At 45.1% G+C, this 27,345-nt stretch overlaps 1 protein-coding gene across 1 annotated transcript; it reads right to left on the bottom strand.

Moving 5' to 3' along the window:
* Positions 1-6,230: 6,230 nt before the first annotated feature.
* LOC140378300 (bifunctional apoptosis regulator-like) lies at positions 6,231-27,081 on the bottom strand. Its single transcript, XM_072464084.1, has 9 exons — positions 26,989-27,081; positions 23,469-23,751; positions 21,797-21,895; positions 20,881-20,977; positions 18,404-18,576; positions 17,634-17,778; positions 16,509-16,688; positions 7,630-7,826; positions 6,231-6,840 (listed from the first exon to the last, which is right to left on the bottom strand). The coding sequence occupies exons 2-9, from the start codon at positions 23,747-23,749 to the stop codon at positions 6,648-6,650; spliced, it is 1,365 nt and encodes a 454-aa protein (XP_072320185.1). The 5' UTR covers positions 23,750-23,751; positions 26,989-27,081; the 3' UTR covers positions 6,231-6,647.
* Between the last annotated feature and the right edge of the window lie 264 nt (positions 27,082-27,345).

Genomic DNA, 27,345 nt, shown 5'->3' with positions numbered 1-27,345 from the left:
CATGGACAGGCACCGCAAATGAATAAAGAAAAAACCTTAAAATCCCAGTTTGTGACTTTAAAAAAAAAGACTAAAAATAAAACCAGTTGTTTTTTTCCCCATGTTGTTTTTATTGTACTGAAAATGCCTGAAAACAGGTGTTCTTGCTGTTAGAAAAGATGCACGATTTAAAGAAAACATTTCTGCCATAATAAATGTTTATATAGGGCCAGTCGCTCCAGGGGTTCCCAGAACTAACGTGGGGATAAATAACAGGGACGTTTTCCACATGGGCCCTTGTAAATAAACATAGGGCAATGGTCTCTGCGAATTGCAACAGAGGGACAACCAACTTTTTAATGTAGCCTCCAATACATGGGCGAGTGAGATACTGTCACCAGTTAGAATGTAAATAATGTCAAGATTTATTCCTATTCATGGGTTATAAGCTCTCTGACATGTGCAACATTTTCAGGACTTTTTCCCCATTCAAAAGATGATATTTAGTTTTTAAGAGTTCATCTCTATGGCAACGGTATTAATTTCTCATCAAGCCAATTATGCACCTCAGTTTCTTGATAAGGTCTTCTGGAGTCTGGTGTCCGTACGACTTACCATGTCAAAGTGGTTTCCTTCAAGAGAGTGGAATGGTCAAATTATACGACCTTGAGAACAGCACCCACTTTGTTTTAGAGACAATTAAAACAAGTTTACAGAGAATACGACATTGCTGCATGCTAAAAGCGGCCAAGATTTCCGGTTGTTCAGTGATAAAGCTGTCACTCCACAATATTGAATCAACTTCATAATAATGTCAGTATTAAGGGTTGGATGTTCTATGGCAGCAGATATAAAATGGGCTCTAAGCTGCAGAAGAAAATATATGTGGTGTACAATTTAGATATAAAAAACGAAAAATGTTTTGGCTTCAATATTCCACAATATGGCATAGACTTTTCTCCACGGAGAATACATGGTTTAACTTGATATTTCTATGGACTGGTGCAGGTGAAGTTCCACCTGTTTTTGCTTTAAATGTTTCACATTGAAAACATCTGTAGTTAATTTACATAATTCTAAGAAAAAGAAACAATTACAGGTGTTTTCATCATGTAAGGCATTTATGTGTAAAACAACTTTTTAAAAAATATTTGTTTTGCTTCATTATTAGATTTCTTGCTTCATATTAGAAATGTACAGCACATTGTTTTGGACTTAATTAAAAAACAAATGCTTCTGTATGTGTCATATGCTGCTAGAACGCTGCTCCTTGTGTGCCTGTCCCTCCCTCGTCTCCCTCTCCCTCCCCTTGTGTGACTGTGTTCCCTCCCTCCCTGGGGCGTGGCACCCTATGGCTGCTGTAGCTGCTCACCTCCCCTAATCACCATGGATTTGACAGAATTATTTTTCAAAGTTTTTCAACATTCTAATCCATTTCATGGATAAAGAAAACAATTTTGTCAATTGGTGAATTCTGTGTGAAATATCAGATGTACTCAAAGAATATATAACAGATAAGCAGGTCATGGCTCTACCACGATCTCATATAGACATGGTTAAACAAGATATGCTATAAGGTTACCCTGCAATGAGGAATCTTAATGTGGATGGTGTTGAGTCATCGGATTATAAATGTAATAACACATTTATATGGAGCTGTTTAATTTATTTATTTATTAATTATGGTGTCATTAATTCCTTTAAAAGGGATTACATCCTCAAAGATTAAAAAAATAAGTGAGATGTGAGTAGCTTTCTTTTCCTGTACTTTTCTTATTATAATTATAAATAAAATGTATACGACAAATCATTTTTTAAGACGGATGGATGTGGGTGATTCTGTGAGAAGGAAACTGAGGATTTGGATCATTTATTTTGTCTGTTCAAGTTTCTTCAACACTGGATCTGAAGGGATTCATTTTAGAAATGTATTATATATATACAATATTTTGTTTGGCACTTTTATCAATGAAAATTCTATTCATATTATTTTATCAGCAAAACATTACCGGTTGAACATAAATGTTGTTTTTCCATCTAAAGTTTTATTAATTGGAGGCATGAGTTAAGTCTTCTATATATCTCTTATTTGTCAAATCAAAAGTGCTGCTCATTTATGGATAATTTGGTCTAAAATGTTGTCCTGTACATTGTATATTTGTACAGTATCTGTTTTGTTTGTAATTTGTTCATTTAATAATAATTTAAAAAGGCCTGATTAAGTTAAGTTATAAATGTGTTGCTAAATTGAAAATTATTATTTATTACTTTTTTTTTTCATTTTATCTTTACAGCTGCACACTACTTTCTGCCTCCCGCATCTGTGTCTTCAGTGCCTTCGTCCCTGCTAATAACGATCAGTTGATCCATGATACACTAGAAGAGCAGCGTCACTCGTTTGTTAAACTACAATCATTGTTAGTGACTGCACTTGGCTTCTCTTATGCAATTATATTTATATTTTTTACTATTTATACTTAACCGCTTTTGTCTCATGTGTCCAGATTCAGCCTGTCTCTTTACACCTGCCTCTTCATAACTGCCTCCCTGACCTCCTGCTCCAACTCTCATTATTATTTCCAACTCTTGGGTCCAATTTTGAACCAACCATGTCAGTACAAACTGGCCAACATGGACCTAGGAGGACAAACAGCCGTAGTTGGTCAGCGTGAGAATCTTCTTTATGATTTCATGGACAGTCAGCTGACAACTTCAAACCAAATTTCTCAACTCATCTGCTTCCCAGGCTGCTTCTCCCGAGCTTCCTCCACCTCGAGCCACCCTCCTAGAGAATCCTATGTGCCGGACCGAGAACATGATGCAGGTGACATGGGGACGTGTGGGGGATATCTCCTCCAATCTTGCTAGTATCAAAAACCACTGAAAAAAACACTGTTCCTTGAAGTATTCCCATAATGACGGGAATTTTGGAAGAGCTTTGGACTGGGCCTCTCCAATATGGTAGAATAATGTTAAAGGCTTCAAACAGCTCCTCTCCACCCAACAAGGGACCTGAGCTGAATATTCTGTGGAATTCAGAACTCTTGCAGCTGAAGCTGGGTAGGAGGACAATGCCCTTTAAAGTGTGTTTGTAAATGGCTTCTCGGAACAATTCAAAGATCAGCTGGCCCTCAAAGTTGATTCTAATGCCCTTGATTCTCTAGTTTCCACAGCTATGAAAATTGACAACCGGCTTTGTGAGCGTCGCAGAGAATGATCCAGCCACCGTATTTCCTCCACATCTAGACCTTGCAGTGTAACACCTTGCAACAGTCAGGAGCCCTGTCCTTGCCTCAGGTCAGTCCAGTCATTTAGCATCTGATGAGGAACCAATGCAGCTAGGACATGCAAAGCAAACACCATCAGACTGACTGTGTCGAATTTAAGATGGTCACTGTATCGGTTGTGGTTAACTTGAGACTTTCTTACAACTTGCCCTTCCTGACCAACGTACCGACCGGGCTCACCAATGACCATGGGGGTGAGCTTTTTAGGTTACATCATAGGCAGCGGGCACGCGAAGCCAGACCCATCCAAGATCCAGGCAGATTGGCCAGAAAACCAAAAGACTATAAGCATCTCCAAAGATGCCTTGGCCATTTCTACTGCCGTTTCATTCAAAAATAAGATAAGATAAGATATTCCTTTATTGTCCCACATGGGGAAATTTCATTGGTGCAACGCAGGTAGATACAGAGGTAGATACAGAAGAACAGATCACTTATAGGAAGTCTGAAAAACACTTTCAGTAGAAGATCTCCTATAAATAAATAAAAACTCCCATAGACAAATAAATAAATAAATACATAAATACCATTGCATGTGATCACGACAGTAATTGCACATGAATATGTGTCACGACAGCACATAGATTGCACATGAATTTCACAGTAATTGCACATGAATTGCACATGAATTCCAACAGCAATTGCACATATGACAGAATTGCACATGGGCGGAAGGAGGACAATATATCGATTTGGTCAAGGATATAATTATAACGCCTTTCTCAAGACGAACTTTTCAAGAAAAGTTAGACATTGTAAGAAGAGGTCGTCCGACACCAACGCTGCAAAGCCTGTTACAGGCGGGTTCGTTTCCCACTTTCAAAGTTTGGACATCGAGCAGACATTGGCGCAGAGAACGCGCAGAGAACGCGCGGACACCGGCGTGGAGAACGCGCGGAGAACAGCATTCTCCCGGCGTGGAGATTGCACGGAAAACGCGCGGAGAACGGCGTGGAGAACGCAAGGACATCGGCGTGGAGAACGCAAGGACAACGGCGTGGAGAACGCACGGACATCGGCGCGGAGAACGCAAGGACATCGGCGCGGAGAACGAGCGGACAACGCGCGGACACCGAAAGGACAAGGTGAGGCAACGCCTGGTTGAACTGCGTTTCTGTCTAAATGTATAGTGTCTAGAGCCATGGCATCATAATGATGGAAATATGAGGGTAATAAGAGGTGGATTAATTCGGGTGGGACTGTGTACTGAAGGCCCAAGGCCCAGACCCACGGCCCGCCACTGTCCAGCCCCATCACTGTTTATAGAGGAAGTGGATGTCTCTGACAGCGGTGTGGGACATGTTGTGGTGGGACACAACATGTGTCCCACATGTCCCACATGGAGGCATCTTTTGAGGGAATCACCCTCAAAAGATGTATCCTTGAGCATTTTTCTCACAAAAATTGTCATCAGGATTGTGAATTGCTGGCAGTCAAGTTGGCACTTGAAGAGTGGTGACACTATTTAGAGGGCGCCAAACCTCCAGTCATTATGTAGACTGATCACAGAAATTTGTCTCAACAGTTTTCCCCCACAGACTTGCCTGATCCTGTTGAAAGTATCTTGCCTTTAGAACGCATTTGCCATTGCCTCAATAACCTGTGAAAAAAGGCACTGGCAGCTGATCCAGATCCAGGTGATAGACCTCGAGATTGTATGCATGTCCCTCAGTCTGTACATTCACAGGTCCTCCATACTTCCAACTTCGCCTGCCAACCATGAACTGGTTGTACGCTAGTCTTGCTTTGGCGTTACCTCTGGTGGCAGAGTGTGGAGGATACTTGGGACTGAATTCAAGCCTGCCCAGTGTGTGTCAGAAGTAAGACCTCTAATCAAAGACTGGCTGGACAGCTACGTCCCTTACCTGCTCCCTCGTCCATGGTCATACATAGCGCTCGACTTTGTCTCGGACTCCCAACATTTCAAGGTAAACAATCATTCTGACAATCATTGTGTTTTTCGAAGTCTGTTTATTTCATTGCTCTTGAGAAGCAGCCATCGGCCCGGGAGATGGCAGACTTTCTAGTCCAGCATGTGTTCACACTCCATCGACTGCTCCTGGACATTGTTTCGGACAGAGGTCCTTTCCAGAGTTTGGAAAGGTTTTTGCCGGGCCCTTTTTGCTAAGGCGAGCCTCTAAACTGAGTTCCATCCGCAGACTAACAGCCAATGTGAAAGATCGGAATTGAGAAGATTCTCTGTTCGAATGTGCCCGTGTCTACTCATCTCCATGGTTCCTTTGATAAAAGGACCCTCTCCAGTGTCTCCGTTACATCTGGAATTGCTAGAGTTGCCTCACTCCGTTCAGTCGATCGCAATCGCCAAATAGCCAACCAAACATCCCGGGCAAAAGGCTTAGCTTGCAGCTAAGGACATTCCATTGACAGTAGAATACAAATCTTGCAGCTCGCTTCATTGGCCCATTCGACGTTCGGAAAATGATCAATCCAACTGCTGTTTGGTTAAAATTGCCACCTACTATGAGAATCCACCCGACCTTTCATGAGTCTCAGCCCGTTCAAGAGACTCTTGAGACTTCTGTTGATTTACCTAACAAAAGTTTAGAAATCCACATTGAGGCAGAGCTTATGTATAGAGGCAGATTTATTTATAAAAAGGCACTGATTTCAACAGTTGAAAAGAAATGCAAAGTGTGCATTAGTGCAAAGAACAAAATCATTAAAACGTCCATTAGAGCTTATGCAAGTACTCAGTTTTCTGGTGGCGCACCTGCTGCTTATTTGTGTCATGGAGATTGCTTTGCCTGGAATGTTCCACAATATAGTTGAATAAACAGATCAGTTAAAACAATAGTTGTTTATTAAAAAACTTTATTGTTTTGCTTGGAGAAAGATGTTGTATGCCATGCAATATGGAACGTTTCAGGCAAAAATAACATGGACAATATAAGGTTTCAGACCCACCACCAGAAAATTTAGAGAGTGCACCTTTAATTTAATGAATTTAATTCCAATAAATAATAATATTGTGCAGGACTTTCAGTAGAAGAGGTAGGCACAACTAAATGTTTAAAACTGTAAAATTAAAACAGACCTGACTGCCACTTACTATAGAAGTGATAAACATGAACATGCCATCAACAGAATCCAGGCAACAGTATCTCCACAATAAGAGACATGGACAATGCAACATCCATTTCAAAATTATTTGTAATTAGTCATTCAACTGACTAGGAAAAGTTTCCCTCTGCTGTTTTTTTTTCATACCAAGCAAGAGGCTTCAGAGAAAGGCCAAATGGCACAGCTTGGTTTAGATCCTCCAGGCAACTTGTGAATGAACAAAGAGCCACAGTCAAGTTAGTGTTTGCTCCATCACCATTCAGCTGTACAGTGCTTGTGCTCCCGCGGGGTGACATGAGGTCACAGAGCGTCTGTGTTGGGGTGCAGGAGTTGCTGCACCACTCGGTCGATGTTGAGGATGGGGCTGAAGTACAGGCCCAAGTAGAACAGACAGTTGCAGAAGAAGTGAGGGGTGATGGGCCAGAGCAGCACCAGGACCATCCCCTGAGAGAGCGTGTCCCACAAGTGGCTCCAAGTGTTCCCTGGCAGGGCCCTGCAACAGACACAAGTAACAAGGGCTGGTCAGCAGCTCCATGCACACTAAAATTGATTATTATCCAATTTATCGACCTTTTAAAATGATTTAAATGACATGCTAACAGCAAAATCTGATATGAATAATCAGAGCATGATCAGAAAGAGATCTGATGATTGTGCCGTTTTATTCTTAAACTATAACTGCTCCAACCTCCAATTTTGAAAAATGCCCTGGAATGTCGCTCAAACTGGTAATAACTGGTGAAGAGGAAGATGGTCCAGGTCCTACTTCACATACTTGTGTATTACAACTATGACAATCACATCATTTGAATCTGAGAGGTTAATGTCAAATAAATAACACATTTGTTACAGATTAAGCCAAAAACATTCTGATATTTAACATTTTAGAGACATTTGTTCAACATTTACTTTTCTTTAAGCGTATTTTTCTTCAACTGGGAAGTTACTGACCTCCCAGTGTCTGCAGTTCTGCTCGATGCAAAGTGGAGAAGTATGTCATTTGAGCAATGTAACAATCATGAGTAATAAGTGTGACTATGGTGAAGATTTATGGACTTTAAAAACAAGAAGGAGCCCTTCCCAAATATCCACCAACATCAAACTCAAATGAACATAGTAATTTTATGCTTAAAGCCGGGAGCTCACAATTCAGGAACAGAAAGCATTTTTGTTTGAGTAGATAAATGATTGATAAATGATTGATAAATGATTGATAAATGATTGCTCGTATAGTCTGTGGTGCAAAGAGTTGTGTAACATTCTAATACTCTTCTACATGTACCTGATGCCAGTTCTGGTCCACAGCCTCCAGAGGGCGCACACCTCCAGCACAGACAGAAGCATGGCATTCACTATGATGAAGCGAGAGGTCCAGTAGTGCACAGACAGCCAATCCCAGGCGAACTCTGCCATCAGCTGGTACGGCAGCAGAACGTATTTGACCAGGAACTCGGCCCACTGCTTCCAGTTGGGCTCCACCTGGACCACACACCACCAACAACAGCATGAGATGAAACTCCAAAGCTAAAGCTACATCTGGACTGGCCCTGATCAAGCCCCCAGCAGCCAAGATGGCCGCCCATTCAAGTCAATGAGAGCTGCTCAGTAGCGCAGGTTAGCCAGTTAGCCTTTAGCTCTTTGGACACTGCAGCCCAGAAGTGACGTAGGTCTGCGTCCGGTTAGCGTACCATGTGATCGTACTGACCAATCAGAGAGAGTTACTAGAGCAGCGCATAGCGCAGTGTGAGATAAAGCCAAATATTAAACAACTGGTTTTAAGAAAACTGAAGGATTTTGAACCGGAAAAACGTAAATCTATTTATTGTCATGGCTCAATAGTTTAGAGTTATTAACGTTTTGTGGTTTATCGCAAATAAAATATAAAACCATAAAAAATGTCTAGTTAGTAAACTTTTTCACTGTCAATGGAAATAATTCTGGTCCTTATTAAGTACATGGAATGTATGATCTAAAATTGATTTCTTAAATTAAGGATTTTTAATCATATCATTCTACAACATGTCAAATGTACTCAGATGGCATGTTTATCTACGTGCAAAACATGCTAAAGTCATGATTAAGTCCGTATTTAGGTTTCTTGTCTGTGTAATACAGGAGAACACTGATGGACACGAAACGTAACATCCATTAGTTTATACCTGGCAAAACATTCCATTTCCATAGCATTTAAGATAAGATAAGATATTCCTTTATTGTCCCACATGGGGAAATGTCATTGGTGCAACGCAGGTAGATACAGAGGTAGATACAGAAGAACAGATCACTTATAGGAAGTCTGAAAAACACTTTCAGTAGAAGATCTCCTATAAATAAATAAAAACTCCCATAGACAAATAAATAAATACATAAATACCATTGCATGTGATCCCGACAGTAATTGCACATGAATATGTGTCACGACAGCACATAGATTGCACATGAATTTCACAGTAATTGCACTTATGACAGAATTGCACATCAGTATTAGGTTAGGTCAGTATTGCGAGTGTTCAGTACTAACAGTTTTTGTTATAAAGTCTGACAGCAGCAGGAAGGAAAGACCTACGGAACCTTTCCTTCACACAGCGAGGGTGGATCAGTCTCTCACTGAAGCTGCTCTCCAGAGCGGAGAGAGTGTCCTGCAGGGGGCGACACTCATGGTCCAGCATAGATGTGAATCTAGCCAGGACCCTCCTGTCCCCCACCTCCTGCACCGAGTCCAGAGCACAGCCCAGGACGGAGCTGGACTTCTTGATGACTCTGTCCAGCCTCTTCCTCTCCCTCTCTGTGATGCTGCTGCTCCAGCAGGCCACACCTACTGGAGGGCTGATGCCACCACAGAGTCGTAGAAGGTCTTCAGGAGTGGCCCTGTCACTCCAAAAGACCTGAGTCTCCTCAGGAGGTAGAGCCGACTCTGGCTCTTCCTGTACAGTGCGTCTGTGTTATGAGTCCAGTCCAGTCTGTGGTTCAGATGAACACCCAGGTACTTGTATGAGTCCACTCTCTCAATGTCCCGTCCCTGGATGTTCACTGGAGAGGGGGCAGTGGGGTGGCGTCTGCGGAAATCCACCACCATCTCCTTGGTCTTCCCCGCGTTGATGAGGAGGTGGTTCCGCTGACACCAGTCCACAAAGTCCTGCTCCAGTCCTCTGTACTCCGCGTCATCGTCGTCCGTGATGAGTCCGATGATGGCAGAGTCGTCAGAGAACTTCTGCAGGACACAGCTGTCCGTGTCATGTCTGAAGTCTGCAGTGTAAAGGGTGAAGAGAAAGGGCGCGAGGACAGTGCCCTGGGGCGCCCCCACACTGCAGGTCCGAGTGTCAGACACACAGTTCCGGGCTCTCACAAACTGGGGTCGGTCTGTGAGGTAGTCCAGGATCCACTCTGCCAGGTCATACTCCACACCAGCCGTCTCCAGCTTGTCCCTCAGGAGCAGCGGCTGGATGGTGTTGAAGGCGCTGGAAAGATCGAAGAACAGGATCCTCACAGAGCTGCCAGGCTTTTCCAGGTGAGAGAGAGAGCGGTGCAGCAGGGAGATGACGGCGTCCTCCACTCCGATGCCAGACCGATATGCAAACTGCAGCGGGTCCATGGCTGAGCTCACGGTGGAGCGGAGGTGGTCCAGGACCAGCCGCTCCAGTGTCTTCATCAGGTGGGACGTGAGAGCCACTGGCCTGAAGCTGTTGAGGTCTTTGGGGCGCGGTGTCTTAGGCACAGGTACCAGACAGGAGGTCTTCCAGACCTGTGGTACCACCCTCAGCTTCAGGCTCATGTTGAAGACATGCTCCATAACTCCACACAGTTCATCTGCGCAGGACTTAAGGAGCCTGGGGCTGATGCCATCAGGTCCTGCTGCCTTCCTCACTTTAATCCTCTTCAGCTCACTCCTCACCTGTGCTGCTGTGACAGTCAGTGGTTGGCAGGGGGACCGTGTGCTGGGGGGATGGGTGAGTCCAGGCGAAGTGGGGAGCTGATGGTCCGGGGCAGATAAGCGAAGAGGAACAGATGCAGGGCATTGTCCAGCTGTGGAAGAGGGAGCATGCAGCTGTGCAGGGGGAGGGGCGGGTGACCGATCAAACCTCAAGAAGTGAGCATTTAAATCATTCACCCACTGTAGATCCCCCTCTGTCTGGGCAGGGGGGATTTTGAAGCCCAAGATGGTTTTCAGGCTCCTCCACACTCCCTGAATGTTCTTTTGCTGCAGCTGCTCCTCCATCCTCCTCTTGTAGCCGGCCTCAGCCTGCCTGATCTTCCTCCTCAGCTCCTTCTGCACAGTCCTCAGCTCCTCCTTGTTCCCTGACCTGAAGGCTCTCTTCTTCTCCTTCAGCAGAGCCTTCAGTTCACGGTTAATCCATGGCTTGTTTTTTGGAAAACACCGCACCGTCCGGGAGGGAACAATGTTCTCAAAACAGAAGTTGATGTAGTCCGTGATGCACTCGGTGATGGTGTTGATGTCCTCCCCATGTGGGTCATAAAGCTCAGTCCAGACAGTGGTGCTGAAGCAGTCCCTCAGAGCCTCCTCGCTCTCAGCAGACCACATCCTCACCTCACGGGACACCACAGGCTGCCTGCGTACGATGGGTTCATACACAGGCCACAGATGTACAAGGTTGTGGTCCGAGCTGCCCAGGGGAGGGAGGGGGGAAGAGGAATAAGCCTCCTTGGTGTTGGCAAAAAACAAGTCCAATGTTCTATTCTCTCTGGTGGGGCAGGTAACATACTGGGTGTATGTTGGTAGAACAGAAGAGGGAGAAGCGTGGTTAAAGTCACCAGAGATGAGGAAGAGAGCCTGTGGATGCTGTGTTTGCAGCCTACAAGTGCAGGAGAGCAGTGCTTCACAAGCATCTTCAGCATTGGCAGACGGGGCCACATAGACTGCGATCAAAATCACATGTGAGAACTCCCGGGGCAGATAATATGGCCTCATGCCAATAGCCAATAGTTCAATATCCTTGTTACATAGCTGCTCCCTCACTGTGCAGTGTTCGGGTTTGGACCAGCTCGTGTTCACATACACCGCCAGACCTCCATTTATTACGTGATTTAGTTTTTCATGCAGAAACATTTCAAGACATCACTTCTGAGCAGTAGATCCACGGCCCTCAGGGGCCCTCAGATCCGTGGTGGTCATTAGTTCCATGATTTGTTCAGTTATTAAACTCATGGATCATATTTTTACGCCTGTAGCTCAGTCGTGGCATTTGGGCTCTTCCTCGGCATCTCGGCCCGTTCACTTCACCTACACGCACTCTGATTGGTCTAGACGGTCACGAGCTGGGCTAGAGCGGCGCGCTAGAGCGTAGCCGAAGCTAACAGCTTTAAATGCGTTTCAAAGACACCTGAAGAATCTTAAAATTGGAGAAAGTCAATGACCCATAAATAAGTACGAATTGCCGCCATATCCGACTTTTTTTGAAAGCTCTACGTGCCCTGTCAGCCGAACACGAGCAGTTTTTAGTTACATTGCGCTCTAGGGAAAAAAAGCTTTCTGGACGCACGATGCAGTACCAATGGAGTGGCCACTGGAGGAGTCTGCGACATGCTGTGGCTAGCCATACCCTATCCAGATATTATAATAGATCCATGGCCCTGATCCCTTAGACCGGTTCACTTTGGAGCATTTGGAACGGTTCTATTAATGCTCAGGGCTTGCAAATATAACACGTTTTCTTTTTTTCACTAAAGAGAACAAAATTAAAAGAGACATCAACCAACAAAAGAAACACAGTCATGACAAAGAAGAATTAAAATTAAAGCCACGGAGCGGCGATGATAGCTCTCGCCACCCGGGCGACCCTATCCAGATATTATAATAGATCCATGGTTATGCCTCATTGTGAAAAAATTTAAACAATGTATCTGGGCTCCGAAGGAGGCCCCTCCTCCCTATATCTCCGTCACCTAGCAACAGTCACCTGCTGCTAACAACACAAAAGCTAATGCTAACGCTAACGCTAATGCGCGAATGCTAGTGCTAATGCGTGAATGCTAACACCAACGCTAATGCTAACACTAATACTAACGCTAATGCACGAATGCTAATGCGCGAATGCTAATGCGCGAATGCAAATGCGCGAATGCTAACGCTAAGACCGAGGCACAAGAGGAAATTATCCCTTCAAAATAAAAGAGAAAGAGGAAGTAACGTTCATCGTGCCCCTGCTGTCCAATAGTGAAAAATACACAATATCTGTAATGCACTTTTTTTCATGGCCCTCCCCCCTCTCTCTCTTCCTCTCTCTCTCTCTCTCTCTATCCCCCCCTCTCTCTCCCCCCTCTGCCTCTCCCTCTCTCCCTCTTTCTCTTCCCTCTCTCTCTGTCTCTCTCTCTCTCCACGTTACGCAGGCGCAGGCCTGTGGCACGAGAGGAAATTATCCCTTCAAAATAAAAGAGGAAGAGGAAGTTAATATTCAATGTGCTCCTGCTGGCAAATAGTGAAAAATAACACAATATCTGTGATACACTTTTTTTCATGGCGTCTCGAGGAGAATATAATCCATGAGTGTCAAAAAAAAAAATCAGACAATGTTGAGTTTTTCACACAATGGGTAGGGTGCGCTATAGAGTAAATTTGTTACATGGGTATTAATTATTTCCAATAAGTCCATAAAAACGCATTAGTGAGTGAAATATGAGCTCCGTAGATCAATTCCAATAGGCGTGACTTGTCCTTGAAAAAACATTAAATAAGGCTTTTTTAAAGGCGTGCTAAGCGGAGACCGTAAGGAATATTTAACGAGTAAAACGCCAGGTGCGTTTTACTCGTCCAAGGTAGCTCTATCACTGTCCCAGGTTTCATGTGCTAAGGAGAAAGATTAAGACTTTCATGTTTTTTCTTTTTTGAGAGAGCAGCTGCATCTCATGCTGCAAGGAATACCTCTGCATCATTGGCTGCTATGGACATAAAAGAAGAGATTTTAGTAAATATGATCTGCTAATGCTTCTAATTTTTAAACGTTTTAAAAAGTTTTTATTTTTGAATTAAAAAATAAATAAAAATAATAATGTTATAATTGGGCGGTTGTTCAATAACATTCAAATTGTACTGTAAAGGTTGATGACTTAAATTATGATAACATGTAATTTATATTGACTATTGAAAAAATAATGCATAATTTGGAACGTAGTGTAGTTTTTCCATTTGTCTAATGTCTGTTCCTGTCAGTCCAGTCCTGATTGTTGGTCCATTTTTGTGTGATGGCCTTTTGTCCTACTGTCAAAAGTACATTCCAATTTCAATTCCATTTATTGTGTCCATGGCAGGTGTTTTGAGGACCAAGTACATAGCTCTAAAGTTCAGAGGAATGACAATGTCAAAAACAGTCTGCAGTGCATTGTGAACATCAGTCCCAACAGGACAGTCCCAAAACACATGATAGTGGTTTGCCTCCTGACTGCCAGTTTTTCCAACAGTTGCATTTCCTTGTGAATAATTGGCCCTTTGACAGGGGTTTATGAAACACTGCGGCACATTTTTACAGCAAAATTCCTTCCAGACCTGTGATTTTGTAGCGCTCCACTGGAAGGTTCCCACTCGCCGTCCGTCAAATCAAGACTACCTTCTCTTTCCTATAGAGGCCTAAACAACATCACCAGAAAAAACAAATATCCACTCTAACTCATAGACTCTGCCTTCCAACTCCTCCATGCACAAACCATGGACAATGATGTCCTTCTTTCTGAATCATAATCATTTTGTATTTGTCTAGTTGGATGACATCCTGATTTGTTTTTCCTTTTCGACAGAAGAACATGTACTCCATGTCCGCCAGGTCCTTCAAAGGTTACTTGAGAACAAGCTCCATTTCAAGGATGGAAAGCGTGAATTCAAGGTCAAATCTGTGTTTTTTAGGCTACATCATCGGCAGTGGGCGGGTGAAGGTGATGGACACATCCATCTGTTTTTAATACATTTAGTAGTCGTCCAGATTAGTAATGCATTGCTATAATTTAGATATTATTCCCTTTGAAAGTTCTGATTTACAAGCCTTGAAAACAATGTTGGTCAGAGGGTCATAATGGTCATTACTTTGTATAATTTCTTAGTCATGGTAACTCGTTATTGGGAGTACTTATAAAAGTAATGTTTCTCCAAGTCAAAAGGATTCTTTCAACATATCAAAATGTTTCATTTGATTATCTTTTACAATCTGGTGACAAACTTTCATACCTTTTGTAATCCAGACCTTGAATCTCAGGTCATTTCCATTTGGTACAAAGCCTTGCTGATAAGGAAACCAGTTAAATATTTTAACATCTTTGTTTAGTTTGTATGACTTGATCAGCTCCTTCCATGTTGTAAGCACGGATTTGACCCAGGGATTCTTAACTTTCTCCAAATGACACGCGTCTGTCATCTGCCACCAAGGCCTGCACAGGAACAACCGGCACAACATTATTCTCAATATTTTTTCATTGAATTTGGTATTCTGGGTCATACCAGCACCAATCAGCTCCAAAGTGAACCAGTGGAAACAAGGCTTAAGTTCAAATCAATGAGCCTGATCATTCTGTAGTGCCAACATCTACAGTGAGGAAATGAGTATTTGAACACCCTGCGATTTTGCAAGTTCTCCCACTAATTATAGAGGGGTAGGGCTGTGATTATTATTTTATTGCCTCGACAATTTATGTAATTAAAAACATGTGAATCTGTGGCGCGCGGAGTACACAGAACGACTTGTGGCACTTTCGCTTCACACGGAGCTTGTTCTGCTCAGACCTGCTCAGACCTGCAGCAGCTTAAGCACAACAGAGAGAGTGACCGGGAAGAGTTTTGTTGTGTGAAACAGCACGGTGTTTTGAGCTGTAATTAACGACTGTGACTAGCTCCGTGTGCTGTTCACTTTAGCCTCCGAGTCTTTGCTCAGTCATCGTAGACTTTCTGTTTCATACTCTCTGTCCTCTGTGCTCTTTCACAACAAAACTCTGCTTCCCAGTCACACGTTTAAAATACACTGCTCTCGCCTTTGTTGTGCTTTCATACATCCATGGAAACAGCAGGAGGACCGCGATTAAGAGAACCAAGAAGGGGCTCACAATAAGAAGCATGTCAAGGTTCTGGAGTGGCCTAGCCAGTCTCCAGACCAAAATCCAATAGAGAATCTTTGGAGGGAGCTGAAACTGTTACTCAGCGACAGCCCCAAAATCTGACAGAACTAGAGAAGATCTGTGTGGAGGAGTGAGCTGAAATCCCTGCTGCAGAGTGTGTAAACCTGGTCAAGAACTACAGGAAATGTCTGACCTCTGTCATTGTAAACAAAGGCTTCTGTACCAAATAGTAACACTGGTTTTCTCAGGTTCAGTTCAAATACTTATTTGCAGCAATAACATACAAATAAATTAAACAATGTGATTTCCGGATTTCTCACCGAGAAATTGCAGCTATGATGAAAATTTCAGACCCCTCCATAATTTCTAAGTGGGAGAACTTGTAAAATCACAGACTGTTTTCAGTTATTTTCCTCACTGAATTATCCTGATATACCATAAATTACGTATTATAAGTCGCTCCGGAGTATAAATCGCACCAGCCTAAAAAATGCATAATAGTGAAGAAAAAAACATATACATGTCTCACTGGAGTACAAGTTGAGAAAATAAGAAATGTTTTTGATAAAATCCAAGAGCAGATATTTAATCTTGAAATGCAATTTAAAATAATAACAGATGAGAGAACATGGTGAATAGGTGTACGTATGCTAACGCTAACACCTTCAGCTACATGAGGCACAGACAGAACTGTGGTAAGTGTCTGGTATGTTAACGTAACATATGAACAGTTATTCAGATAACTATAGCATAAAGAACATGCTAACAAGTTTACCAAAGCATCAGTTTTACCCCAAATCACTAAATCCATTGAATTCTTCTTCCTCTGTGTCACTTCTAAACAACTCCACAAACTCCAGAGGTAGAGGATGTGCAGATTCTTCTTCTGCGTCACTTAGAGCCTAGAGCGCCCTCTTGTGAAATGTGGTTGCCAGTGTGAAAATAATTAATAATACCACATATAAATCGCTCTGGGGTATAAAGCGCACACCAGCCAAAACTATGTAAAAATGTGCGATTTGTTATCCGGAAAATATGGTAATCCCCTATCATCTCCTTTGTGTCTTTAAACGACTACACGGTGCCGGACTGTGGTGTACTGGTCTTTACCTGTGTCTGGCTGAGACCGTCCTCCTCAGCCTGGTCCCAGGGAGAGACGGCTGGACAGCAGGTGTGCAGGAAAGGCAGGAATATGTCAGAGTACTCAAACAGATACAGGTAGAGGAGAGCCAGGCGAGGAGAGCGCTTCAGTGCATACAGGAGAAACAGGGCCGTGCCTGGGTATGCCGCCTGCACAAGGAGCAAAAGTAAAGGTTATCTCCCACTCAATTCAATGGCTGCAACAAAGGTTTTGATTAATTCATTGTCACAATAGTTAAAGAATATTTGCCCCTTTTCAGCACATCGGCCTAAAATCTCCAGCATAGGTCGAGATTGTGTTTGGGCTGATCAACTGCTTAAAGAAGAAGAAAAGACATGAAGCTTTATTTCAATACTTTAGTTAGTAGTTTAAAAATTTAGTTGTGGACTTCTACTAATTAACAATTAATCAACTAGTGTGACCATTTATGTATTCACTTTTATTTACAGGGTTCATACACCTTTTTAAAGAAAAAAAATCATGCACTGTTCTTAAAAAAAAAAAAACATGACGCATCAAGCATAAAATTAAGTAAAATAGCATCTCTTGTCCAACATAAATGTTCCATTTTGTCCATAATCTGTTAAATGTGTTAAATGTCCTGTCAAATAAAGCCAATGTGCCAAAATTGAAAAAAGAAAGAAAAGAAAAAGCGATTGATTGTTGTTTTTCATTTGGATATTCTCCCATCACATTTTAACCAGTGTCTCTCGTGCGTCTATCACCTGCTTCAAGCTCCCACATTCCAGTGGCCCCCATGCAAGTCATTGCGTGGGGGCAGGCTACACAAGCCCCTTCACCTTGACTTAACGCAGCATTAGAAAACTTCGAAACAACAAATTGAAGACCGGTAGCGCTCTCTGCGAAATTCAAGCATTTTCCCAACCATGACAATAACATAGTATCTAAGCATTTTCATGGATTTCAAGCACCTGTGCAAATGTATTTAACCAGGTGTGAGCCCATTGAGATCTCCCAGAGTTACACAGGCTCCGCCCACCATCTGAGATTATGACATCATCAGATCCTAGGCCATGAAGGTTTTAAGTGTCCTCATAAGAGCAGTGGCACACGCACCACATACAGAGTCTTACCTTGTACTCCCAGAGGGTGTGGGGTGGTTTGACTCCCAGACTTTTGACTTTGTCTAGTTCAGCCAAGATAGTGCGTCTGTGAACTGGGCTCTCGATGCTGTAGGGAGGTCTCTGCAGCTCCTCCTCGCCCAGCATCAGGAGCAGTCTGGACACAGACAAGGACAATCACATCAGATCTCAGCATGGAGCATACAACACATTGTGTTTTGGCTGCAAGAGTCATCGCAATTGAATCGTAATCACAGTTTGAATGGACGCAATTAGCAAATCATAAAGGCTGCCATTTTTGAAGTATCATGATGAGAGGTGGGCAATATACCAAAATATTGATAAGATTGTGAATGTTGTTTAAAAGATATGCACATTTTAAATTTTGAATGCATCGTTTATCGAAAAATGCCACAAAAACAGCTGATTAAAAATAAAAAAATGAAAAAAAGTTGTGTTGTGAACTTTCAAATAAAAAGGTGCAAGGTGATATTCCTGCACATTTCACATTTTTCTGACAGTACGTTTAAAGACATGTTCTAAAACCGTCAATACCGTCTCAATATCGTTATTTAAAAAAAATATATATACATTTTTGTTGATATTGGCCAGCCCTAACCAAAATGTCATACTAAACATCTGGTCTTATTGTGCATAAAAAACTGCTAACCCTGTAATTTGGATCAAACAGAATCAGATCATGAAAACACATGTTGCAATTGCAATTCTTATCAGAAAAATGGCAATGAGATATTCTGCCCCAATGGTGTTTTTTTTTGTACCTGCCATTGACGTTCTCCTGTAGGAAAGGCTCCATGTAGAGGTGAGCCCATGGCCCCAGGCTGTGCAGCCAGGACAGGACCTCCTGAGGGCTCCAGTGGGACACGGGTTTAGAGAGCAAGAGGTCTGATGGCTCCACCCCTCCCATGCTCCACTGATAAGCCAGCAGCAGCACCTGCACACACACGTACACTCACAATGAGTAAGCATGTTAGAGAACATGGCAAAAACGCACTCAAATTAGAGAAAGACAAAACATTACATTAGTTGTACACACCTTCCCTAAATATCCCCTCTTTATCTTCAGAATAAGATTTTAAATGTTCTGTCAGCAGAATGTCCACATTTTGGAATGGAGGCAAATATAATGTGTGTCGAAAGGAATTATAAATTATGTTCAATTGTAATTGTGTCTAAATAGTAGTTTTAGAATTGTAAAGTATTTCTCTAAAATAATATTTTTTAGATAATCATTTTCAGCCTAAGGCCTTAGTTATTTTATTACTTGGTTTACGGATCCGCCGCACTTAGATGATTGATTCATATAAATAAAATAAATTATTCTCTTTTTTTTTATAAAGTACCGCCGACAAAGCAAAATAGCATTAAATTAAATGTAAAACGCGGTATTAAGTCAAAAGATAAGAGCGCATGAAGCAATTTCTCGCCAAACTCCTGCAGGAGTGAGACGGAGCCGCTAAGAGCGGGTCTGTCACTGCGCGGCCCCGGGGAGAGCGCGCGCCCGTCTCTCTGTCTGCTGCACGCATTTAAATCACAAATACACATTTTAAACCAGTTTACTACATTTTCTTCAGCGTGTTTTGCTATGACTGGGTGGGTGGAGGAGGATGCACACTTAAGAGTCAGTTCTGTCTGTCTAAAACACACTAAATCTACAGTTACACGCACCTGCACGCCTAGCAGGAGGCCGGTCCATGTTTAGTCCTGACTCTGGCACCAGCAGGAGGCCGGTCCATGTTTAGTCCTGACTCTGGCACCAGCAGGAGGTCGGTCCATGTTTAGTCCTGACTCTGGCACCAGCAGGAGGTCGGTCCATGTTTAGTCCTGACTCTGGCACCAGCAGGAGGCCGGTCCATGTTTAGTCCTGACTCTGGCACCAGCAGGAGGCCGGTCCATGTTTAGTCCTGACTCTGGGCACCAGCAGGAGGCCGGTCCCTGAGGTCCTCAGTCCGAGATGGTTCATATAGCACTAACTAGTACTAGTCATATAGCACTAGTCCAAGATGTACTTTGGTGCTAGGCCATGGAGAGACTTGTACACAAGCAGAGCTGCTTTAAAGTCTCTTCTCTGAGCCACAGGAGCCAGTGCAGAGACCTGAGAACAGGACTAATGTGATGGTACTTCCTGGTTCTAGTCAGGACTAATGTGATGGTACTTCCTGGTTCTAGTCAGGACTAATGTGATGGTACTTCCTGGTTCTAGTCAGGACTAATGTGATGGTACTTCCTGGTTCTAGTCAGGACCCGAGCAGCAGCGTTCTGGATGTACTGCAGCTGTTTTACAGCTCGTTTGGAGAGGCCAGTGAGCAGGCCGTTACAGTCTAATCTACTGGAGACAAACGCATGGATAAGTCTCTCCAAATCTGGTTTTGACACTATATTTTTGATTTTGGCAATGTTTTTTAGATGGTAAAAAGCAGCTGAAGTTATTGATTTGATGTGGCTATTAAAGTTCAAGTCTGAGTCCATTATTACCCCCAGATTTCTAACTTGGTTTGTAGGTTTTGAGAGAGAATCTGGAGGTGACGCTAACACTTTCTCTTTGTTTCTGTGGACCAAAGACGATGGTTTCAGTCTTGTCTGAGTTCAGCTGGAAAAAGTTGTTCTGCCTCCACAAACTGATCTGTTGGATGCAGTGACAGAGTGAATCCACTGGTCCATATTCACCTGCGACAGTGAAACATAGATCTGACTCATCTGCATCATTGTGATAAGACACATTTTCACTGCGTATCAACTGACCTAACGGCAACATGTAGAGGTTAAACATGAAGGGGTCCCAGGACTGACCCTTGGGGCACTCCACATGTCAGGGTCATGTGGTCTGAGACACAACAACCAATTTCAACAAAATACTTCCTGTCTTTCAGATAGGACCTTAACCAGTTTAGAGCAGTGCCAGTGATGCTTTAAAACATGTTTACTTTGTGTCCTGTGGCTGCGGCTTCAAGTGCTCAGTTTATATGTAGATATATCAAGTTGGAATAAATCTAAAATAAATTAGCATTGTCTTAAGTAGTTATAGTTACTAAAGCATCTTCAGCGCTTGTGCCAAAATATGTGGGCATGAGCCATTTGAAAAAGTGTGCCAAAGACAGTGTGGAGAGAAGTGCGGATCAACACATGTCACTGTCATTTTGAGGACTTGTCACAATTTCAAAGATAGAATATTTAGTTTTGCTATGTTAAATTGCTATGGCAACAGTGCTAGGGAAGTGTTGGGTGGAATCGTACTTACAGCCACAACAGTGAGAGCAGTGACGACTCCAGAGAAGAAGAAGCCTGCTCCTTTGTTCAGCACTTTCTTCGGTTGGTCCTGGTTGTTGTTTCCATATCTACAAAAACAACAGGGACAGAGTGAGTGGACCTTGGAGGAGAGCTGTGTGTTCTGTCCCGTTGTCTATGCTGTCCATGAGCTGTGTGTTCTGTCCCGTTGTCTATGCCGTCCATGAGCTGTGTGTTCTGTCCCGTTGTCTATGCCGTCCATGAGCTGTGTGTTCTGTCCCGTTGTCTATGCTGTCCATGAGCTGTGTGTTCTGTCCCGTTGTCTATGCCGTCCATGAGCTGTGTGTTCTGTCCCGTTGTCTATGCCGTCCATGAGCTGTGTGTTCTGTCCCGTTGTCTATGCCGTCCATGAGCTGTGTGTTCTGTCCCGTTGTCTATGCTGTCCATGAGCTGTGTGTTCTGTCCCGTTGTCTATGCCGTCCATGAGCTGTGTGTTCTGTCCCGTTGTCTATGCTGTCCATGAGCTGTGTGTTCTGTCCCGTTGTCTATGCCGTCCATGAGCTGTGTGTTCTGTCCCGTTGTCTATGCTGTCCATGAGCTGTGTGTTCTGTCCCGTTGTCTATGCCGTCCATGAGCTGTGTGTTCTGTCCCGTTGTCTATGCCGTCCATGAGCTGTGTGTTCTGTCCCGTTGTCTATGCTGTCCATGAGCTGTGTGTTCTGTCCCGTTGTCTATGCCGTCCATGAGCTGTGTGTTCTGTCCCGTTGTCTATGCTGTCCATGAGCTGTGTGTTCTGTCCCGTTGTCTATGCCGTCCATGAGCTGTGTGTTCTGTCCCGTTGTCTATGCCGTCCATGAGCTGTGTGTTCTGTCCCGTTGTCCATGCTGTCCATGAGCTGTGGGCCAGTGCTCAGGTCAGATGGAACAGTACCTTTGGAAGGCTTGCAGAGTGCGGCTTATCTGGGGGTCGGCCTCCACCTCGGCCTTCCTGCTGCGCACAGCCTCATCAAACAGCTTCACTGTGGCGTCTCTAAGAAAAAAAGGATTTAAAGATCACAAAGTGTTTTATTTCACTTCAGATTAATATTACATTTGTTGCATTGCAGCCTCCTTAACTAGGGCTGTGAAGTTAACTAATGTAATGGAAATTATACAACAATATTTAATAATAATTTTATACAGGATAGTGAAACGGGCATGAGAGAGAGGACATGCAGCACCATCAGAGCCAGGATTTGAAGTTGCGGCTGGCTGCACATGGTGCCTGGCATATGTGTCTCTGTCTTAACCACTCCACCACTGGGCAGAAAAGCTTGGGTAAATCCTCCGTCAGTAAAAACATGTGGGTCTTTTCTGACTTTGGAGGAATAATTATGACAATATTTTGTCTTAAATGGCAGTAATCACAACTCTGTCTTGTTGGCGTTTATGAAAGAAATGCCCTAAAGAACGTTAACATCTCAATAAAAGACTCACCACATCACAAACTATGAAAACGAGGGCCGTTTTGGCGACTGAGGACCACTCGACCACACGTGAGTAACAGTTTTCATTAGAAAACATTAGCACATGTAGCCCTGCGAGGTTTGGATTTTGGGCTTTACAAAAATACTGTTCTGTGTAGATTGTTACCGTTAGCGACTAGTGCCGAAATTAGCCTACATGCTAACAACCTCGTATTTAAAAAAAATAATCTAACATTATTCAGGGCAAAATGTGCCAAAAACAGCAGGTAAATAGAAAAAGTATGTTTTGTTCTACCAAACTATAGAAAGTGAAGCTGGAAGATAAGTTATTGATATTGTTGCAAATGTGATGAGCAGGTAAAGTTTATTATCTAATAGGAGATTATAAAAGATACTTTGCATTTTTATTAAAAACGGAAATCTTATTTTTGTTTTGTTTAATTGGACAAATACAGAAATGTTGAGTCCACAATCACATCAGCGTATCTACAGATAGTACACACAGTATTTCCCCAGTTATACAAAAACATTTTTGAGGCTCGGCATTTGTATTTTTTCCCATGTTTTTAAAGATAAGATATTCCTTTATTGTCCCACATGTGGAAATTTCATTGATGCAACGCAGGTAGATACAGAGGTAGATACAGAAGACAAGAAAATAGAGAAGTAACTGACATTTCTAGCTTGTAAATTCAAAATAGTTGCTTAAAGCCCCACGGTGCAAGATTGTACAACAAAACCTTGGAAAACATGCTGCGAGGGTCTCCACAGATCTGACTTGTAACTTCTCTGGTAAAGGATCTGCCACCTGCTTGTCTCCATGGAGATGGTCTTACCTTGCCTCAAACATTCCAAAGAATGGCATAAAAACGTTCCAGTTTCCATCTGCATGAGTCATGAGTTATAACTTCAGATCATGAGGATTCAGATCAGATCTCAGTGAAGCATTCAAAGTGTGTTATGGTTTACTTCATTTTACCTGCAGTCGAGCTAAATTCTGAGATGATTAACTCTTCTAAACATTAAACGCATACGTCACATATAAATCCAACATCTATAATTCCATTTTGACTGAATAGATTGACCCCAGCAGCCCAGCTCTGTGTAGTAAACAGCAGCCGTGTTTGGTGTTCAAACCTGAGCAGGATGTTGATCTTGGGGAAGCCCGCCCACTTCTCCCGACACTCAGGACACTCGTTCTTCTTGGAGGAGTGCCACCACATGGCCAGGCAGTGTCGGCACACGCTGTGGCCACAGGTCAGAGTGATGGGATCCAGCAGGATGTTGTAGCAGCAGTGACACGACAGCTCGCTCTCAGAGATGTGCTCTGCGTGAGAGGCAGCCGGGGGCCTACCCAGGGGCCCATGCCTCTGCTCCTCCAGGCCATCCTCCAGCGACTCCCCCGTCTCACTCAACATGTCTACAAACACAAGATGATTAGGCTTACAATGTGTACGAAATATTTTCTAACAGCAAAATTCTAGTACAGTAATACTAAGCAAAGTACCAGAAACCAAAGTCTACAAGTGTCTTTGTTTAGGGACTCTATAGATACAAGTTGATATACACCGGTTATACCGTAACAAAAAAGGAGAGAGAGAAAGAGAGACACGCTATATGTTGTTGGAAAATGTAATTTTCACACCAAAACTTGGCGGGAAAATGTATTTGTAAAATTTAAATTGAATTACATGAGGGAAGGATGGGAAAATGTGTGGGCAGCTGCAAAATATATCGCAAAACTATTGATATTGCAATATTTGTTGACACAATAATCAATATTGCCACAACTAAATCTATCAATATGCAAATGACACTTTCAGTATTTATCTATATCGATATTATACCGTAGTTTTTTCGGACTTCTAGTCCAAAATCTGAGGTCTAAAGTCTGAAGAGACCACAGCACCGCAGGCCTGGGCCGCGGCCTTAAGCGGCGTTCACATCACGACGTCCAACTCGTGTGGACGCACGTCCAAAAAATAAAGTCACTAGCAGACGCGCGTCCGAGGCGCTTCTTCTGTGTCGGCCGCTTTGGACAAACACTCAAATCGCCCAAGACGCGCATCCACATAGACTTTGAATTTAAACTGGACGCTTTGGACGCTGCGGTGTGAACGAAGCTTTAGGCCGTCTAACATGTAAAGTCTGAGGTCTAAAGTCTAACACACCCAGACGTCAGCACCTCACCCAAGTTCTTTTTGCTCTCCATTAGCTTCCCGTTTCTTTTAGTATTGATTTTAAAACACGAGCCCCCCGACACGAGCCCCATGACAAAAGCCCCACTCGACACGAGCCCCACTCGACACGAGCCCCACTCGACACGAGCCCCACCCGACACGAGCCCCACCCGACACGAGCCCCACCCGACACGAGCCCCACCCGACACGAGCCCCACGACAAAAGCCCCACGACACGAGCCCCCCCCCCCACACGAGCCCCCCCGACAAGAGCCCCACCCGACACGAGCCCCCCCCCCCGACACGAGCCCCCCCGACACGAGCCCCATGACAAAAGCCCCACCCGACACGAGCCCCACCAGACACGAGCCCCACCCGACACGAGCCCCACCCGACACGAGCCCCACGACAAAAGCCCCACGACAAAAGCCCCACGACAAAAGCCCCACGACACGAGCCCCCCCCCCCCACACACGAGCCCCCCCCGACAAGAGCCCCACCCGACACGAGCCCCCGACACGAGCCCCCCCCCCGACACGAGCCCCCCCCGACACGAGCCCCCCCCGACATGAGCCCCCCCCGACATGAGCCCCACGACACGAGCCCCCCCCCCGACACGAGCCCCACGACACAAGCCCCACGACACGAGCCCCACGACACGAGCCCCACGACACGAGCCCCACGACACGAGCCCCACGACACGAGCCCCACGACACGAGCCCCACGACACGAGCCCCCCCCACAGACAGAGGAGAGAGACAGAGGGAGGGGCAGAGGAGGGACGGGTCAGGTGGAGGGTTAGGAGGTGGAGGGTCAGGTGGAGGGTCAGGTGGAGGGTCAGGTGGAGGTGGAGGGTCAGGTGGAGGGTCAGGAGGTGGAGGGTCAGGTGGTGGAGGGTCAGGTGGTGGAGGGTCAGGTGGAGGTGGAGGGTCAGGTGGTGGAGGGTCAGGTGGAGGGTCAGGTGGTGGAGGGTCAGGAGGTGGACGGTCAGGTGGAGGGTCAGGTGAAGGTGGAGGGTCAGGTGAAGGTGGAGGGTCAGGTGGTGGAGGGTCAGGTGGAGGGTCAGGTGGAGGGTCAGGTGGTGGTGGAGGGTCAGGTGGAGGGTCAGGTGGTGGTGGAGGGTCAGGTGGAGGGTCAGGTGAAGGTGGAGGGTCAGGTGGTGGTGGAGGGTCAGGTGGAGGGTCAGGTGGTGGTGGAGGGTCAGGTGGTGGTGGAGGGTCAGGTGGTGGTGGAGGGTCAGGTGGAGGTGGAGGGTCAGGTGGAGGTGGAGGGTCAGGTGGAGGGTCAGGTGGTGGTGGAGGGTCAGGTGGTGGTGGAGGGTCAGGTGGAGGTGGAGGGTCAGGTGGAGGTGGAGGGTCAGGTGGAGGTGGAGGGTCAGGTGGTGGTGGAGGGTCAGGTGGAGGGTCAGGTGGAGGTGGAGGGTCAGGTGGTGGAGGGTCAGGTGGAGGGTCAGGTGGTGGAGGGTCAGGAGGTGGACGGTCAGGTGGAGGGTCAGGTGAAGGTGGAGGGTCAGGTGAAGGTGGAGGGTCAGGTGGTGGAGGGTCAGGTGGAGGGTCAGGTGGAGGGTCAGGTGGTGGTGGAGGGTCAGGTGGAGGGTCAGGTGGTGGTGGAGGGTCAGGTGGAGGGTCAGGTGAAGGTGGAGGGTCAGGTGGTGGTGGAGGGTCAGGTGGAGGGTCAGGTGGTGGTGGAGGGTCAGGTGGTGGTGGAGGGTCAGGTGGTGGTGGAGGGTCAGGTGGAGGTGGAGGGTCAGGTGGAGGTGGAGGGTCAGGTGGAGGGTCAGGTGGTGGTGGAGGGTCAGGTGGTGGTGGAGGGTCAGGTGGAGGTGGAGGGTCAGGTGGAGGTGGAGGGTCAGGTGGAGGTGGAGGGTCAGGTGGTGGTGGAGGGTCAGGTGGAGGGTCAGGTGGAGGTGGAGGGTCAGGTGGAGGGTCAGGTGGTGGTGGAGGGTCAGGTGGAGGGTCAGGTGGTGGTGGAGGGTCAGGTGGAGGTGGAGGGTCAGGTGGACAGCTCACGCTCCTACATTTAAGTACGCATTTTGTCTTCTATGAAAACAGGTTTAAACGTAAATGCTTGTCATTTAGAACAATTATTGAATTGAATGTTCCGCGATGGGGCTTTAATTTTAGGTTACAAATCAAGAATAACGTAGTACAGTTCACTTCACTGACTAGAAGAGGTTTACACGTCAAAAGTTGCAAACTTGCGCCAACTAGCATCTGTGCTAGCACCGTGTTATTCTTATGGCCGTGTGTTAGCTGTCGGCTAATGCGCTACTCTTATGTGCACCGACTTCAAGGATGGGACACGACACGCACATCCAGTCTTCACTACGTGTCTTCAGTGCGTGACACAACAGAATGTCTGCGTCTCTTGTGGCCGTTAAAGCGTGTGACTTTAACGTGACCGGAGCTAACGTCAACCCCCGGAGAAGAAGCGGCGGTGAGAGGAGGAGGATGATGCCCGCGAGGAGGCATGCGTACCTGGGTCCGTGTCAGCAGCGCCCGCAGCCTCATGTCAGGCCGATACTTGTGCTCTGTCTGTCCGTTTACCCGGGGCTCCTCACACCGGGGCTCCTCACACCGGGGCTCCTCACACCGGGGCTCCTCACACCGGGGCCGCGCTCGTTAAGCTCAAAACAAAACCAAAAGAAAACGTCGTCATCTTGATTCCTTTGAACCGAGCTGTGGTGGAATGTCCCACGCACGCGCTAGAAGAAGAACTACAGGGAGAAGAAGAAGCCTAAAGTATAAAGTCTAAAGAATAATGTAACACTTACTGATACTAACCGCAATAAAACACCAAAGAAGGAGAAGACGCAGCCGCACATACACGCACAC

Source organism: Eucyclogobius newberryi, unplaced genomic scaffold (genome assembly GCF_026437365.1).
Source record: "Eucyclogobius newberryi isolate DKJ021-1_F unplaced genomic scaffold, fEucNew1.0.hap1 SCAF_4, whole genome shotgun sequence".
Taxonomy (NCBI): domain Eukaryota; kingdom Metazoa; phylum Chordata; class Actinopteri; order Gobiiformes; family Gobiidae; genus Eucyclogobius; species Eucyclogobius newberryi.
Note: the sequence above shows the minus strand (reverse complement) of the source record. Positions and strands in the feature narration are given on the sequence as shown.